The sequence below is a fragment of the Hyperolius riggenbachi genome, chromosome 2 (assembly GCF_040937935.1).
Source record: "Hyperolius riggenbachi isolate aHypRig1 chromosome 2, aHypRig1.pri, whole genome shotgun sequence".
Taxonomy (NCBI): domain Eukaryota; kingdom Metazoa; phylum Chordata; class Amphibia; order Anura; family Hyperoliidae; genus Hyperolius; species Hyperolius riggenbachi.
Genome location: NC_090647.1, coordinates 537,784,025 through 537,800,022, shown reverse-complemented (window position 1 = coordinate 537,800,022; position 15,998 = coordinate 537,784,025). Strand labels below are relative to the sequence as shown.

The 15,998-nt window shown below is 43.8% G+C and overlaps 1 protein-coding gene across 1 annotated transcript in view; it reads left to right on the top strand.

Moving 5' to 3' along the window:
• Window positions 1–15,998, top strand: part of SHPK (sedoheptulokinase) — a 55,622-nt gene that overhangs the window by 15,037 nt on the left and 24,587 nt on the right. Inside the window, exons 3-5 of the mRNA XM_068270715.1 lie at window positions 8,729–8,912; window positions 12,307–12,459; window positions 13,820–13,995. Coding sequence (XP_068126816.1) covers window positions 8,729–8,912; window positions 12,307–12,459; window positions 13,820–13,995 — 513 coding nt within the window. The remainder of the gene's footprint in view (window positions 1–8,728; window positions 8,913–12,306; window positions 12,460–13,819; window positions 13,996–15,998) is intronic.

Sequence of the window (15,998 nt, the reverse complement as noted above, 5' to 3'; positions counted from 1 at the left end):
AAACAGTGATCAGTGAAAACTGTCACTTTTTTAGTATCACTAGTGTTAGCAGTTAGGCCAGTTAGCTAGGCCCCTTTGTAAGTGTCAGTTAGTGCTCAGCCCACTGCACCACAGTCACTAATTAGCGTCATCACTGTCGCTAATCAACATTGGTACTATATAGTATCTGTAAGTGATCATTACTGATCGCAGTCAGATCTATTAGGGTCACTAGGATCCACAAAAAAAACGCAGTGTTTGCCCGATCAGGCCTGATCGTTCGCCTGCACTTGCGTTCAGCCCGCCCCACCGCAGTGACAGAATTTTTTTTCTGATCACTGCAAAAAACACTGTACAATAGCTGTGGCACTGTAAACCTCAGTTTTGATTTATTTTTTTATCAAAACTCAGTGACCACAGCTTTCTACCTCTCAAATACTCCCTTTTGCTAGGTAGGTGCTCTTTTTTTCTGGGTAGTCTCAGAGGAATACCCCCTAAATTTAGCAGCCCACCATGGCAAGAAAGGGGTATTCCGATGATGAGGTTCTCAGGTACATGGCCCAGTCGGATGAGGACGATTGGGACGCCTCATTTGATGAATCTTCCGGGTCAGAGTTTGAACCTGAATTGAGCAGTGGCTCACTGACCGATAGTGATGATGAGGTTGAGGTCCCGGCTAAAGCCAGGCGTACCACACCCCATGTTGTTGGACCGCAGGTGGCGCAGGATCAGCCTCAAGGGCAGCAGAGTGGTGTTCGTGCTGGTCTGAGATTTCATGGTGGGGCAGGCACCAGCAGCACAACATCTCCTGGACCTAGCACCAGTACTTCCGTAGACCCTGGTGAAGTGGCGAGCACCAGCATGGAAGTTGAAACTGGTTCGGTGGCACGTGCAGTAAGATCCCAGTCGCAGCCACCAAGAAGACGGGCCCGTACTACCCCTAATTTACCAGAGGTGCTGGCAAACCCAAATTGGCAATCCCCTGATTCCGCCGCACCCGTACTTCCCCCTTTCACCGCCCAGTCTGGAGTCCAGGTGGAGACAGATAATCTAGGATCGGCCCTAGACTTTTTCTATCTGTTCTTCACCCAGGATCTCTTGGACTTAATTGTGGCAGAGACCAACCGTAAGGCCACACAATATATAACCGCCAATCCGGAAAAGTTCCTTGCCCAGCCTTTTCGGTGGAAACCAGTCCAAGTTTCCGAAATGAAAATTTTTTTGGGCCTTCTCCTTCACACGGGACTAGTAAAGCAGAATGTGTTGCGGTCTTATTGGTCTACGGACCCAGCACATCATGTTCCCCTGTACTCTGCTGCCATGTCCAGGACACGATTTGAGAACATCCTGCGCTTCCTGCACTTCAATGACAACGAAACCTGTCATCGAAGTGACCACCCTGATTTTGACCGGCTCCACAAAATTCGACCCCTCATAGACCACCTGTCATCCAGATTTGCAGATGCTTATACCCCTGACCAGGACATCTGCGTAGACGAGTCCCTCATACGCTTTACCGGGCGCCTTCGCATCAAACAGTACATCCCAAACAAGCGCGCCCGGTATGGGGTGAAACTGTATAAGCTCTGTGAAAGGGCCACAGGCTATACATCTTATTTTAGGGTCTATGAGGGAAAAGACTCCAAATTGGAGCCGGTCGGATGCCCTGACTACCTGGGGAGCAGTGGAAAGGTTGTGTGGGACTTGGTGTCACCCTTGTTCCAGAAGGGGTACCATCTTTTTGTGGACAATTATTACACAAGTGTGGCCCTCTTTCAGCACTTAAAAATAGAAAAAATCCGATGCTGTGGCACCGTGCGGCCTAGTCGCCGGGGCTTCCCCCAACGGCTCATTACCACCAGACTTAAGCGGGGGCAGAGGGCCGCCTTGTGTGCTGACGACCTGCTCGCGGTGAAATGGAAGGACAAGAGGGAGGTTTACTTCCTGTCCACCATTCACGCAGACACGACAGTTGAAATTCAACGGCGAACTGAGGTCATTGAAAAACCCCTTGTCGTCCACGAGTATAATACTAACATGGGAGGGGTGGACTTCAATGACCAGAGGTTAGCGCCCTATTTAGTTTCCCGAAAAACAAGACGCTGGTATAAAAAAGTGTCTCTTTACCTCATTCAATTGGCAATTTACAACAGCTTTGTTCTCTACAGTAAGGCTGGGAGAACTGGATCGTTTATTCAATTTAATAAACAGATCATGATGGAACTCCTGTATCCAGGAGGTGCCGTGGCCCAACCCCAAGATGCAACTAGCCGGCTGCATGGAAGGCATTACGCCTATCCAATTCCGACTACCCCAGGTCAACGAATCCGAAGAAAACGCTGTCGTGTCTGCAGCAGGGCTGGAATAAGGCGTGACACCACCGTTTATTGTCCCACCTGTCCTGACCAGCCTGGCCTATGCCTAGGGGAGTGTTTTGAGAGGTACCACGAGCAGGTACACTATTAGAGAGTAGGGAACTCCACACACAGCGGTAGGCACACAAGGGTCTCTCAGTGCTATTTCACACTGCTGCGATGCGTTGGGGCAAAATGCCTAGCAAAAGTCACACTTTGCGGTCCCCCCCTACGCCGGAAGTGCTTGACTTAACGCTAGTGCATGCCTACGTTACTGCGTGGCTTCTGTGGCAATATCGATCGGCCCGGAAGTCATGTTAGTCTATGGCGACGCAGTCCATTACTAGGCCGAATGCTACTCTTGTGGTATTGTCTGAAGGTCTGTTTTGGACGATACGGTGCGGCGGGCTCGACCCACCGGATATGTCAATATGCAGTGTGAAACCAAACATCGGGTTTCCAGGGACCCTAATACACAGGGCTGCCAGAAACCTCTCCTTTCACTTGGGACAAATTGCGTAATGTATTTCGCCACAACTCTGTGCGATTTGCACTTCGCACATTGTTCCATGGGGGAGGAGAGGTTTGTCCTCGGGAGGTAAGTTAAAAAAAACAAAAAAAAACAAAAAACAGGTAAGCAAAGAAGTTAATGTTTGGTTTGCAATGTTAAGTTTTTAAGTAAAAAAGTTCAAAGGTTATTAATGTTAATGAAGTAATTGCTTTGCTGCTTGCTTGTTTTTTGGGTTTTTTTGTATTTTTTTTTCTCTTTTTCCATCCAATAACCTTCCAGGTGGACCGAGCGAACGACTAACCAGCTGCAGTACTGATGGTGCATCCTGACAGAACATTGCGCGTCTGTCAGCTTACACACAAGTCGGTGCATGCAGCGCTGCAGGACGAGATTTCTCCTCCGCAGTCAAAAAGATACGTTTGCCGAGGCATATGGGCCGAGGAGTGGTGTTGGGGATTCATATGCTTTGGCAAACACTTTGTATCAAAAAAGAACTCTGGCAATGATTTGTTCATCCACATCGGTCGGACTCGGACTCAGCTTACACACAAGTCGGTGCATGCAGCGCTGCAGGACGAGATTTCTCCTCCGCAGTCAAAAAGATACGTTTGCCGAGGCATATGGGCCGAGGAGTGGTGTTGGGGATTCATATGCTTTGGCAAACACTTTGTATCAAAAAAGAACTCTGGCAATGATTTGTTCATCCACATCGATCGGTGTGAATGGATAAATCAGGTTTGCCAGGGCAGCTTACACATGATTTGTTCATCCACATCGGTCGGTGTGAATGGATAAATCAGGTTTGCCAGGGCATACGAGCTGGTGGGTTTGGATTTTTGGGGCGGCAGCTCCTATGTCCTGGCAGACGCCTTCCCCTCCTTTTTGTATTGTTTTGTCTTTTTTTCTTCTCTCTTTTTTTCTATCCAGACTGACCAATCAGCTGCAGCACTGATGGTGCATCCTGACAGAACATTGCTTATCTGTCAGCTTACACACAAGTCGGTGCATGCAGCGCTGCAGGACGAGATTTCTCCTCCGCAGTCAAAAAGATACGTTTGCCGAGGCATATGGGCCGAGGAGTGGTGTTGGGGATTCATATGCTTTGGCAAACACTTTGTATCAAAAAAGAACTCTGGCAATGATTTGTTCATCCACATCGATCGGTGTGAATGGATAAATCAGGTTTGCCAGGGCATACGAGCTGGTGGGTTTGGATTTTTGGGGCGGCAGCTCCTATGTCCTGGCAGACGCCTTCCCCTCCTTTTTGTATTGTTTTGTCTTTTTTTCTTCTCTCTTTTTTTCTATCCAGACTGACCAATCAGCTGCAGCACTGATGGTGCATCCTGACAGAACATTGCGCGTCTGTCAGCTTACACACAAGTCGGTGCATGCAGCGCTGCAGGACGAGATTTCTCCTCCGCAGTCAAAAAGATACGTTTGCCGAGGCATATGGGCCGAGGAGTGGTGTTGGGGATTCATATGCTTTGGCAAACACTTTGTATCAAAAAAGAACTCTGGCAATGATTTGTTCATCCACATCGATCGGTGTGAATGGATAAATCAGGTTTGCCAGGGCATACGAGCTGGTGGGTTTGGATTTTTGGGGCGGCAGCTCCTATGTCCTGGCAGACGCCTTCCTCCTCTCTTTTTTTTTTTTTTTTTTTTTTTTTTTTTCAAATTTTTTGGCAGATATTTTTTCATCCACATTGATTGATTGTTTGACGTTCATTTTTCCTTTCAGCCCACAGTGCATTACCCTTATGCCCAATATAAGGAGTATAGCAGAAACTCCTAATACTGGCCATACATGTAATGATTGCAGAGACCCTAAAATGCCAGGACAGACCCCACGAATGATGCCATTTTGGAAAGAGGACACCCCAAAGTATTCCGTGAGGTGCATGGTGAGTTCATAGAATGTTTTATTTTTTGTCACAAGTTAGCAGAAATTGTGGTTTTTTGTTTTTTTTCACAAAATGTCATTTTCCGCTAACTTGTGACAAAAAATAAAATTTTCTATGAACTCACCATGGCCCTCATGGAATACCTTAGCGTGTATTCTTTCCAAAATGGGGTCATTTGTGGGGTTTGTTAACTGTCCTGGCAAGTGGGCGGGGTGCTAAATTTTGAGCACCCCTGTAAAGCCTAAAGGTACTCATTGGACTCTGGGCCCCTTAGCGCAGTTAGGGTGCAAAAAAGTGCCACACATGTGGTATCGCCGTACTCGGGAGAAGTAGTATAATGTGGTTTGGGGTGTATTTTTACACATACCCATGCTGGGTGGGAGAAATACCTCTGTAAATGACAATCTTTTGATTTTTTTACACACAATTGTCCATTTACAGAGCTATTTCTCCCACCCAGCATGGGTATGTGTAAAAATACACCCCAAAACACATTGTACTACTTTTCCCGAGTACGGCGATACCACATGTGTGGCACTTTTTTGCACCCTAACTGCGCTAAAGGGCCCAAAGTCCAATGAGTATCTTTAGGATTTCACAGGTCATTTTGCGGAATTTGATTTCCAGACTACTCCTTACGGTTTAGGGCCCCTAAAATGCCAGGGCAGTATAGGAACCCCACAAATGACCCCATTTTAGAAAGAAGACACCCCAAGGTATTCCGTTAGGAGTATGGTGAGTTCATAGAAGATTTTATTTTTTGTCAAAAGTTAGCGGAAAATTGATTTTTATTGTTTTTTTCACAAAGTGTCATTTTCCACTAACTTGTGACAAAAAATAAAATCTTCTATGAACTCACCATACTCCTAACGGAATACCTTGGGGTGTCTTCTTTCTAAAATGGGGTCATTTGTGGGGTTCCTATACTGCCCTGGCATTTTAGGGGCCCTAAACCGTGAGGAGTAGTCTGGAAATCAAATTCCGCAAAATGACCTGTGAAATCCTAAAGGTACTCATTGGACTTTGGGCCCTTTAGCGCAGTTAGGGTGCAAAAAAGTGCCACACATGTGGTATTGCCGAACTCGGGAGAAGTAGTATAATGTGTTTTGGGGTGTATTTTTACACATACCCATGCTGGGTGGGAGAAATACCTCTGTAAATGACAATCTTTTGATTTTTTTACACACAATTGTCCATTTACAGAGTTATTTCTCCCACCCAGCATGGGTATGTGTAAAAATACACCCCAAAACACATTGTACTACTTCTCCCGAGTACGGCGATACCACATGTGTGGCACTTTTTTGCACCCTAACTGCGCTAAAGGGCCCAAAGTCCAATGAGTATCTTTAGGATTTCACAGGTCATTTTGCGGAATTTGATTTCCAGACTACTCCTTACGGTTTAGGGCCCCTAAAATGCCAGGGCAGTATAGGAACCCCACAAATGACCCCATTTTAGAAAGAAGACACCCCAAGGTATTCCGTTAGGAGTATGGTAAGTTCATAGAAGATTTTATTTTTTGTCAAAAGTTAGCGGAAAATTGATTTTTATTGTTTTTTTCCACAAAGTGTCATTTTCCACTAACTTGTGCCAAAAAATAAAATCTTCTATGAACTCACCATACTCCTAACGGAATACCTTGGGGTGTCTTCTTTCTAAAATGGGGTCATTTGTGGGGTTCCTATACTGCCCTGGCATTTTAGGGGCCCTAAACCGTGAGGAGTAGTCTGGAAATCAAATTCCGCAAAATGACCTGTGAAATCCTAAAGGTAATCATTGGACTTTGGGCCCTTTAGCGCAGTTAGGGTGCAAAAAAGTGCCACACATGTGGTATTGCCGTACTCGGGAGAAGTAGTATAATGTGTTTTGGGTTGTATTTTTACACATACCCATGCTGGGTGGGAGAAATACCTCTGTAAATGACAATCTTTAGATTTTTTTACACACAATTGTCCATTTACAGAGTTATTTCTCCCACCCAGCATGGGTATGTGTAAAAATACACCCCAAAACACATTGTACTACTTCTCCCGAGTACGGCGATACCACATGTGTGGCACTTTTTTGCACCCTAACTGCGCTAAAGGGCCCAAAGTCCAATGAGTATCTTTAGGATTTCACAGGTCATTTTGCGGAATTTGATTTCCAGACTACTCCTCACGGTTTAGGGCCCCTAAAATGCCAGGGCAGTATAGGAACCCCACAAATGACCCCATTTTAGAAAGAAGACACCCCAAGGTATTCCGTTAGGAGTATGGTAAGTTCATAGAAGATTTTATTTTTTGGCACAAGTTAGTGGAAAATGACACTTTGTGAAAAAAACAATAAAAATCAATTTTCCGCTAACTTTTGACAAAAAATAAAATCTTCTATGAACTCACCATACTCCTAACGGAATACCTTGGGGTGTCTTCTTTCTAAAATGGGGTCATTTGTGGGGTTCCTATACTGCCCTGGCATTTTAGGGGCCCTAAACCGTGAGGAGTAGTCTGGAAATCAAATTCCGCAAAATGACCTGTGAAATCCTAAAGGTACTCATTGGACTTTGGGCCCTTTAGCGCAGTTAGGGTGCAAAAAAGTGCCACACATGTGGTATCGCCGTACTCGGGAGAAGTAGTATAATGTGTTTTGGGGTGTATTTTTACACATACCTATGCTGGGTGGGAGAAATAACTCTGTAAATGGACAATTGTGTGTAAAAAAAGTGAAAACATTGTCATTTACAGAGATATTTCTCCCACCCAGCATGGGTATGTGTAAAAATACACCCCAAAACACATTATAGTACTTCTACTGAGTATGGCAATACCACATGTGTGGCACTTTTTTGCAGCCTAACTGCGCTAAGGGGTCCAAAGTCCAATGAGCACCTTTAGGCTTTACAGGGGTGCTTACAATTTAGCACCCCCCAAAATGTCAGGACAGTAAACACACCCCACAAATGACCCCATTTTGGAAAGTAGACACTTCAAGGTATTCAGAGAGGAGCATAGTGAGTCCGTGGCAGATTTCATTTTTTTTTGTCGCAAGTTAGCAGAAATGGAAACTTTTTTTTTTTTTTTTTTTTTTGTCACAAAGTGTCATTTTCCGCTTACTTGTGACAAAAAATAATATCTTCTATGAACTCACTATGCCTCTCAGTGAATACTTTGGGATGTCTTCTTTCCAAAATGGGGTCATTTGGGGGGTATTTATACTATCCTGGAATTCTAGCCCCTCATGAAACATGACAGGGGGTCAGAAAAGTCATAGATGCTTGAAAATGGGAAAATTCACTTTTTGCACCATAGTTTGTAAACGCTATAACTTTTACCCAAACCAATAAATATACACTGAATGTTTTTTTTTTTTATCAAAAACATGTTTGTCCACATTTTTCGCGCTGCATGTATACAGAAATTTTACTTTATTTGAAAAATGTCAGCACAGAAAGTTAAAAAAATCATTTTTTTGCCAAAATTCATGTCTTTTTTGCTGAATATAATAAAAAGTAAAAATCGCAGGAGCAATCAAATCGCACCAAAAGAAAGCTTTATTAGTGACAAGAAAAGGAGCCAAAATTCATTTAGGTGGTAGGTTGTATGAGCGAGCAATAAACCGTGAAAGCTGCAGTGGTCTGAATGGAAAAAAAGTGGCCGGTCCTTAAGGGGCGAAAAGACTGTGGTCCCGAAGTGGTTAATGCACACATTCAATTCTTTGTGTAAGCATGCCAAAAAACTTTGCAGGGAGGCTGACTAGCATATGGGCTAGTCCAAAACCTGTCAGTCAGATTTCTACTACCTACTGTAAATGACAGCAACATAGGAGAAAAGTAATTTGTCTCATTTTACTCTGGGAAAAATGTATTATTTGTATATGTTTACATGTACTTTAAATGTTACACTTTTTCACCATAGTGCCCCTTTTTAATATACACTTACAAGTGAGTTTGCTGATATATTGCTGTTTTCACCCCTTGGCAATGTATCCTCTGTTAGGATGTCACTGGATTAACACCGGAGATCTGCGAGTATTTGAACCCTGGGAGGTCAGCCGGCTGGTCACCTGGGAAGATGGACGCTGCAGCAAAGAATTCCTCGCCGCGTTGCCCCCCACATCCTCTCATCTCAGCTTGGCGTCCGGCTTTGGCTGTGTTACACTATTATGGTACCTAAAGAACAGGTAATGGATTCAAAAGGACTTTCCAAAGACAGTAGTAGCTGGCACTCAGTGCAGGCCAGCCAACACACTTATTAATAATAATATTACTACGATTATTTAGTATTCATCTAGCGCCGCCATTTTTCACAGCCCTGTACAGAGTATATTGTCTTGTCACTTAACTGTCCCTCAGAGGGGCTCACAATCTAATTCCTACCATAGTCATATGTCTATGTATCGTAGTCTAGAGCCAATTTAGGGGGAGGCCAAGTCTCTTATCTGTATGTTTTTGGGATGTGGGGGGCAACAGGAGTGCCCAGAGGAAACCCACACAGACACAGGGATACGTGCAGATAGTGCCCTGGCTAGGATTCGAACCAGGGACCCAGCGCTGTAAGGGGAGGGTGCTAACCACTGTGCTGCCCACCCTTACATTATATACTGTGCTCACAGCATTAGAAGTCTATCATTGGTCATTGCTTTGTTAGAAGTAGAGGGCTGGGTGGAAGTATAGCAACCACTTCAATACTTGAATGGAATCCTCAAGGGTAAAACAGCAACAAGGGGGCGGGGTGGCGTTACTGGTATAACAGCCGTTTCACAGGTCTGCCAGCTTCATCAGAGATCAAAAATCGGTCACAGATTTGTAGCCTCTAATGAAGCGGGGAGACCACAAAATGGCTGTCATGTCAGTAATGTTGTGTCCCCTCCTTCACATGTTGCCACATGTGTTTTATCCTTGAGGATTCAATTCAAGTATTTAAAGTCGTTGCTATGCTGGTGCCCGGCTCTTTTCTTCTAGCAAAGCAGAGGTTCAGATGGAATCTCTTCTCAGGCTTTTTTTTGTGGTTTTATAAGGTAAACTGACCTCCTGTGTTTACTTTATCAGCTTATAAAAGCAAAATAACATCTATTCATGCCTTGCCAACACTGTAACGTCCTAGCAGGTACCACCTAAGTCTTTCCTACTGACTAAAAGGGGAGCCCCCATTATCCACTCTGCACAGGGACCACTTCCTGGATGAGTTGTGTAGTCTCACACTAGCAAAGCCCTATGCTTTTGGCGCTCAGGAAAGGGGAACTAAGCACCACTTTTTTTTTCTGCTTTCTAATAGCTATAGGAGCTGACATGTCCCCCCCCCCACCCCTCCCCTTCTAGCTGCCCATTATTTATCCATAGGTGTGAAGATAACCTCTGTGACTTCTATAAACTCTTTGAAGTACAGTATCCTATCTCTCCACCCCCAGTGCCCGCCCCTCTGCTGATGAAAGCTTTAGTTTGCTCTCTGCGAATGTGTGCAATAAAATAATTGCATCAGTCCTTATCTGCCTGAAAGTTCTGCGGTTGGACAGGCCTCGAAGTAGAGTAATAAAACCCTCTGCTAAAAAAAAAAAAATTAACTTTACATCCAGAGAACTCCCACCCTCCAGTATAGGTAGCCAAGTAGTGCACCACCATTACGTGGAGGTCATGCTGTTAACCACTTAAGCCTATCTGGACGAAAATTCTCCTCCAGATAGGTATTGTGCACTCCCACGGATCATGCGCGCTCCCGCCGCTGTTAGCACATCGATCAATGATTTGGGATTATAGATCCCATTAATTGATGTAAGCCCTCCGCAGAAAAACCGACAGCCTCTTATCAGAGTTACAAACATTTTCCTGTCCTCATTCTTCTTTCTGGAAGCGTACCATCACGCTTCCAGGACTTTTTCACTGTAAAACTACACCCACATCTATTTTTTTTTTTTTTTTTTTTTTTTTTTTTTTAAATAAATAGCTAATTTTAAATGTAAAAAAAAAATGTTTACTTCCCACACCAAAAATTACCCACATAACATTTTTAATACAAAAAATAAAAAAAAATACGATTTAAAAAAATAAAGTTACCTAAGGGTCTGAAATTTTTAAATCTGCATGTCAAAGGAGTATGTTATTATCATTTTTTAAATTATGGGCTTGTAAATGGTGATGGACGCAAATTGAAAAAATGCACTTTTATTTCCGAATAAAATATTGGCGCCATTTATTGTGATGGGGACATAATTTAAATGGTGTAATAACCAGGACAAATGGGCAAATAAAACACACAGGTTTTAATTACGGTAGCATGTATTATTTTCAAACTATAATGGCCAAAAACTGAAATTATTTTTTCCATTCCTTTCTTAATATTCCTGTTAAAATGGATTTAGAATAAATTAATTCTTAGCAAAATGTACCACCCAAAGAAAGCCTAATTGGTGGCGGAAAAAACAAGATATAGAACAATTCATTGGGATGAGTAGTGATAGTTATTGGCGAATGAATGGGAGGTGAAAGTTGCTCAGATGCAAAAAATAAACAACTTTATGGTGGCTATAACATCAGGGGGGTTGCACCAAGGGTTGCGCATTGTATATGCTAGTGGGCCCCATACACCCTAAATAACAGGGGCTGGAATGCTTTGATGTCTGTCTGCTGGCAGAAAATATAGAAACTGAAAGCCAGTCTTCTGTTGTCTCACACTGCCCCCTAGTGACAAGCGGTTGTAAATACACATAACAGCTGTACTAATTATTAGCATGGAAATGTAACAAATAAAAAAATGTCCTAAAATAAAATTGCCTGGAGTGCTTGCAAGGCTCTAAATAAATTGGCTGCTAAAGAATTAATTGACCCAATCCACCATAGAAAAATCTGCATTAGACCATAAAGCCATTGATCTGACTGCCCCCTCCCGCAGTTATTGGGAGGTAGGCGGTATAGAGCTCACAGACCAAGACTGGGAAGATGCGCTGAAAGCCATAAAAAAAAAAACCCCACCAAACTCAGGCGATACGTGACCGACGCCGAGTGGAGCTATCAAAAAATTCTATCTAATATAAGATGGGTGGAAAAGCTGTGCTTTAACCTGGCAGACATTACACCTAATACAACACTGCTGCGCCTAGTGTACTTTCTTGTTGGATACCTTGTATGTCTCTTATGCTAAGAGTGCTATTGCACCACTCTGCCGCCCCTACACGTCTGTATGTCATGATGGTGCCACTGTATACTCTATACTCATTTATGCAATGCTGTGTGATACTTTGTACTACCTTACATCGATCTTTCTCAAACCCTCTCCCTCTGCTGCTGACACAGACTGTAGAGCTGCAAGCTCTGGGGCCCTAGACAATTGCCCAGTTTGCCCCTATGGAACCACTTTGCACCTATGGAAAAGACAGCCCCCTGTATTTCTATCTCCCGCCCCACCTGGCTAATTTTTCATGCCACCCGGCTGGAAAAAAATTCTGGGGAGAACACTGACACTGTTTGAAATCTACTGTATTTGATTGTACACTGCCTTTCATCTTCAAATAAAGACTTGTATGATTATTTTTTTTTAAGTTTACTCTGTACTGTATTTAGACTTTTCTACTTTTTGAACAGAGTGGGCATCTTCCGTGAATACGATGCAGCCGGTACTATCCAGGACTATGTGGTGGCTATGCTGTGCGACCTCAAGATCCCTGTGATGTCTGATCAGAATGCCGCTAGCTGGGGATATTACAACACCAGGTGCAAATCCTGGGATGTTGGCACGTAAGTAGGGAAACCTGGCGCATATCCGAACTCTTGCACAGCACTCAAAGTCTTAATTCCACATATACTGTGTTTCACTGAAGTAGGACCTTCCCTGAAAATACGCCCTAGCATATATTTTGAGCATGGAATATTGTGGGTTAATGTTAGGGGGGCTTTTAGGGTTAGGCACCACTAGGGAGGGTGGTTATTGTTAGGCACCACTAGGGGGGTGGTTATTGTTAGGCACCACCAAGGAGGCTCTTAGGGTTAGGCACTACTAGGGGGTCATGGGGTTAGGCACCACTGGGGGAGTGGTTAGGGTTAGGTACCACCAAGGGGGCTCTTAGAGTGCGGGGGGGGGAGAGATCTGGGGCAGGATTCTGTGCGAGTAGGGGTAGTTTTAGCTATAGTAAAATTTCAGTAAACATTAACGATATTTTACTATGGAATCCAACAGTAGAATATAGCTAATTGTAGCACTATTCTACTAGCGGCAATCCCCTGCATTCTTTATTTCATGTATGCAATCTGGCTATATATACTGTCTGTATACAAGGGGGATCTGGCTACCCACACAAAATAAGACCTCCCCAAAAATAAGCCCTGGCACATTTTTTGAAGGAAAGATTTAATATGACCGTGTCTTATTTTCAGGGAAACCTGGTAGTTGCTTAACCAGTTCATGCACCAACACTGGGCGCAGCTTGGGTTTGCCGATTGATAGTGGAATTAAACTTCAGGAATCAAATTTCAGCTGTCATGAAACAGTCCTTCTTTCACCTAAGGAATATTGCCGAAATGAAGCACCTCATTCCTTCAGAGGATCGTCCAACCCTAGTTCACGCCTTCATCGCATCACGGCTGGACTATTGCATTGCCCTCTCTGCAGGCCTTTCAACTAAAGACCTACACCGCCTGCAGCTATTACAGAATGCTTCCACAAGACTTAGCAAGCCAATCCCACCATTGCCACGTAACACCAATCCTTTGCTCACTACACTGGCTACCCATAAAATGGAGAATCCTTTTTTTAAAATTGGCATGCTAACATTCAAACCACTACATGACCTAGGCACTGGATACCTGAAGGATTTCTTGCTTCACGCCTCCCAAAACATCAGATCAAAAAGAATAACTTGACTACCCCCAGAATTCAACTAAAAACCTTTGGAGCAAGAGAATTCTGCATAACTTAATAACCTAGGCTAAACCTCACTGGAGGGGGCTGGGTTTCATACCAATATACAGCAATAGTGTATGTACACATGGGAAGTGTTTCTGATGATGAAACCAAGATAATTTAATATAAAATTGCTAATCCTGCATAATGTAGTGCGTTCTACAGTATGACGTTACTGTGCCTCTTTTTTGTTTTTAGACTGCAAGGCCAGGGCTTTCCAATCGACCTTCTTCCTGATGTTGAGGAGGGTGGAAACATGGCGGGAGACACTTCCTATGACTGGTGTGGAATTCCACAAGGGGCGCGAGTTGGAGTGGCGCTTGGAGACTTCCAGTGTTTAGTATTTTCCGCTGTAAGGCAGACCTCGGATGCAGGTACTGGACAGTATTTACCAGGCTAGTCCGTAAAGGGAGCTGCTGGTGGACAGAGCATTATTCACTGAAAGCAGAAGAATCCAAATGCTCTAAACCCTCACAAACACATACCCACTGGTGCAGGATCTGGTTAGCTAAGCCGTAGAGAACAGAAGGGATCCATAGACTGCAGTAGGATGGAGAAAAAGCCGGTATTCTTTATTCAAAAATTCAACACAAAAAGACACACATCCACAGGAACAACTGACACGTATCGTGCTCAAAATGTGCCCTTAGTCATAGTTTACCATGACTAAGGGCACATTGTGAGCCCAAAACGCGTCAGTTGTTCCAGCGGATGTGTGTGACTTTTTGTGTGGAATTTTTGAAAAAAGCATACTGGCTTTTTATCAATCCTACTGCAGTCTGCGGATCCCTTCCGTTCTTCACTGAAAGCTCTGTACACACAAATACTATAGGCCAGTTTTTGTTTTTTGTTCCCCCGCCCCCCCCCCCCCCCCCCCCCCCCCGCTTTTGTCTTTTATAATCCTCTTCAGCATTATTGCAGGGCAGGGCGAGTGCTATTGCCAATTAGCAGGCATAAGTTCGTAGCGCTCACTATGCTACTCTGATAAGGCGTGTTAACTTTCATAAGGTGTGATATTTGAGTTATCATGGTTTTAGTGAATCAAGCCCAAGGTGTGAAAATCTCAACTTGGAGAAAACCAAGGAGAAAAAGGGAATTACATATGGGACCTTGTATTCAAAACAGATGCTAAACTATGTACTAGAGCCCTAATGTATGAATAAAAAACGCATTGCAAAACGGAAATAACAAATGGATACAGCTAGCCATAAAGTAAACTTACATTTCTTAGCAGGGGAGAGGTGGCAGCACCTTCCAAGACAGACTGCATCTGAATGACTAACCGCATAGGTGTGCAGAGCCTAATTTATAGGCAGGGTGCACATCTTACATTCCATGCAGATGTACCAAAACATTAATGGAGGCTGTTAGCTTCCACAAACAGTTTGCACGCAGAGTGTTCCGCACTGGACCCTTCCACCATGATGAGGCCATTCATTCAGATGTAGCCTGTCTTGGGAAGATCTGCCACCTCTTCCATGCTGTCTAAGATAGACATAACAATACTCTACTAAGCTGCTACAAAGGCATAGTTGCTACAAAGGCATAGTAACCCAGAGCCAGTTGGACACTCAATGAAGCAAGTACTGACATACAATGTTGCATTTGGGTAAGGCTTCATATGCACAGATAGTACTGATGGATTATTCCATACTCTGGTACTGTAAGCCCTTATACCTACACGTGTGCTAGAGACAGAAAACAAACTTTTATTAGAACTTTTTTCTAGCAATGCAGGGTTCTGACCTAAAGGAATACTGTAGGGGGGTCGGGGGAAAATGAGTTGAACTTACCTGGGGCTTCTAATGGTCCCCCGCAGACATCATGTGCCCGCGCAGCCACTCACCGATGCTCCGTCCCACCTCCGGTTCACTTCTGGAATTTCCGACTTTAGAGTCTGAAAACCACTGCGCCTGCGTTGCCGTGTTACTCTGTCTATACTGGGTAATTTTTGCTCCACTTTCTACCTGCACTCTATTGCCTAGATTAGTAGAGTAAAGGCAGGGATGCCAATAGTTTGCCTTTACACGTATCTGAACTTTAATGGCAATCCATTCTTAATCTACAGGCTTTAATATGGATTTTGCCAACCCTTTGCAGCTATAACGTTTCAGCTCCTCTGGGAAGGCTTTCCACATGGTGTAGGAGTGTATTCAATGGGAATTGTTGACCATTATTTTAGAAAAGAATTTGTGAGGTCATATGTTGATGTTGGATTTGAACATCCCACAGGTTTTCTATCAGGTTGAGGTCTGGGCTCTATGCAGGCTAATGAAGTTCCTCCACACCAGACTTCCTCATCAATGTCTTTATGGACCTTGCTTCATGCATTGATGTACAGTCATTTTAGAAAAGGAAGGGACAAAGTTGAGTAGCA